Raw genomic sequence first — 2,546 nt, 5'->3', positions numbered from 1 at the left:
GAGGGAGGGAAGAAGGAAGGAACAAAGGAAGGATAGGAGGAGGGGAGGGAGGGAGGGAGGGAGGAAGGGAGGGAGGGAGGAAGGGAGCGAAGGAGGGAGGGAAGGAGGCAAGGAGGTGAGGGAGGGAGGGAGGGAGAAGGAAGGAAGGAGGAAAAGAAAGAAAGAAAACACCCCCCCTCAGTTCCTGTGGGCAGACACTGGGACACTCCCTCTCTGCCTGTGGGAGTGTGGGAGCCTCACTGGAGGCAGGTCAAGGTGAGCCTAATGAGTCTGTGCAGAACTGGAACTTGTACCTGGACCGAACGTCCTTATGTCTGATGTCTTCTCCATAGATTGGCTGTCCAAGCGATGGTCCTCTGCATTGCTCTAGGATGGGAGGGAGGAAAAAGAATAAAAGAAAAAGGAGAAAGGGAGAGGGGAGTATGGTAGGAGGAAATGAAGAAGGGAAGAAAGAGGAACACAGAGAAATAAAAAGGATTAAGTACAGCACTGGATTATGGATTATGGATTATGGATTCTGAAGTCTCAGCTTCTTCCATGTGTTCTTCTGTGTCATTTTACATGACTTACGTATATGTAACTGTACTAGGCACATTCTATTCTACCAGGACTTCTTCAAGCTCTTGGTGACTACCAATGTGTGGCAGTGATGTGGAAGAAGTGACTGAAGTGTCTGGTGATGAAGACAACAGGTTGAATTGCTCATCTTCGTCCATTGGAACACTTTTACTTTTTGGATTCCCCCTTAACGTTTTGCTAATGTTCTTCGCCTGCTTAGAAATGTCACTTTTGATGTCAGAGACATCCCATATTTCTAGGAACAAAGAGCAACATGTTCCTCGTTCTTCTTCTCCCATATAAGGGGTATAAGAGAAGGTGTAGTGGTGCACTATGGCGGCAATGAACATTTCTATGCAGATGATGAAGTCCTGCAGCCCCGTGGCCACTGTCTCTTCTGTCTGCCACTCCCAGGTGGAGTTCTTGGAAATTACACCAAATTGCACCAGCAAAGCAATCAACACTGCTTGCCAGAATGTGACAAAAACGACAAGCTTCACACAAAGGAACTTTCCCATTGCCTGGATGGGCCTCAGCTCCTCTTTCAGGGCTTTACAAAATAGCAGGAGGCTATACACGGCAAAGGACTGGGACACGTTGTTGATGATGACCAAGTACACCCAGGCTCTGTGCAAGTTGAAGATTCCTTCACTGTACACCTCGAATATCTCACAGATCACGGCGGCGTAGGTGGTGATTAGTCTGATCACGATGTACTGCAGCACTCCCAGCTTGCACCGGTACAGCAACACCTCTCCCACGGGGCAGGGCGGGCAGCAGCAGAAGGGTATGGGGGGCTGCGTCTTCTCTTTGCCTTCTATCATAGCTTCCAGGTCGGGGTACTGGCTCTTCAAGTAGTTGAATAGGAAGTTCATAAAGTTGTAGAGGACATACGCTTCGTAACACTCCCGCATGGTGTCCACGTAGATGGCGATGGACGGACACTTCAGAGCCACCCAGCTGTCTATGCTGTACACGGGCACCATGCAGAGGATCCTAATGATGGGCTTCTGGAGTTCGGGCCTCGTGTAGTGCACCAAGTGCTGCAGAATCTCCCAGAAGGTCACGGGGATGGTGAACAGCACAAAGATCCCGGGGATAAACCACACCTTGGTGTGGATACTGACTTCCAGCTTCTGCAGGTGCCACACACCCAGGGGGATGGTCACGACCACGGCCAGCAGATAGAGGATCAGCACTAAGGGCCGGATCCAACGTCTCCAGTTCTTAAGTTTAGGCACGCAAGCGTCGAACATTTCTCAAAGGTTGAAGGCAAAGAGCGCAGAAAGTCTCTGAGGCCCCTGCGCTGAGGTCCAAGGTTATATAGGTGGATGCACTTTCCATGTAACAAAGCAGCAGTGTGATGTCAGGGGTACCGCTGGGCGCCGCCCCCGCTGTACCACTGATGGCCGCCGGGGGCGCTGCGGGCAGCATCCTCGCTGCTTGCCTGCATGTGGCCCCTTACAAAGTCCTGGGACCCCTGGCGCGACCCCTTGTCCCTGAACCCCTGCACTCTGTCTGGCCTCTAAAGGAGAGCAGTGGCCTACATTGAGATGGTCCCGGCCCCTTCTCTCGGGGCCAAGCTTCCACCCTGGCTCTCCTGGTCCAATCTTGCTGATGATGTACAGGGGTGAGGCCCAAGAGGGTCCCTCACTCCCTGGGAACTCCCCGAACTGTTTGTAGGCTCTGGAGCTGCTTCTGCAGGGCTCTCAGGAAATCTGCCTGGAGCCGCAAACCCCGAGTCCAGTTCATCAGAGCAGAGCGCCCTGGTTGCCTCATTCCCGGGCAGATCTGCTTTCCCGGCCTCAGGTTTTTGTGGAATCATCTACTACATACAGTGTTCCTGTCTCATTAAGCACATTAAGCAATTAAATAAGTGGAGGGAGTTAATCCTTCCCCTAAAGCTGATCATCCTGGCATTCTTAATGATTGTGGTATGTCCTGAATGTGTGATCGCTGCAGAAGCCTAGTTTGGAACATAAAACCCA

The 2,546-nt window shown here is 51.8% G+C and overlaps 1 protein-coding gene across 1 annotated transcript; it reads right to left on the bottom strand.

Moving 5' to 3' along the window:
- Positions 1-596: 596 nt before the first annotated feature.
- Positions 597-1,814, bottom strand: LOC130042608 (transmembrane protein 184C-like). Its single transcript, XM_056134764.1, has one exon. The coding sequence runs from the start codon at positions 1,812-1,814 to the stop codon at positions 597-599; it is 1,218 nt and encodes a 405-aa protein (XP_055990739.1).
- Between the last annotated feature and the right edge of the window lie 732 nt (positions 1,815-2,546).

Source organism: Sorex fumeus, unplaced genomic scaffold, assembly GCF_029834395.1.
Source record: "Sorex fumeus unplaced genomic scaffold, SorFum_2.1 ptg000106l, whole genome shotgun sequence".
Lineage (NCBI taxonomy): Eukaryota > Metazoa > Chordata > Mammalia > Eulipotyphla > Soricidae > Sorex > Sorex fumeus.
This window is presented reverse-complemented; position numbering and strand designations above follow the sequence as displayed.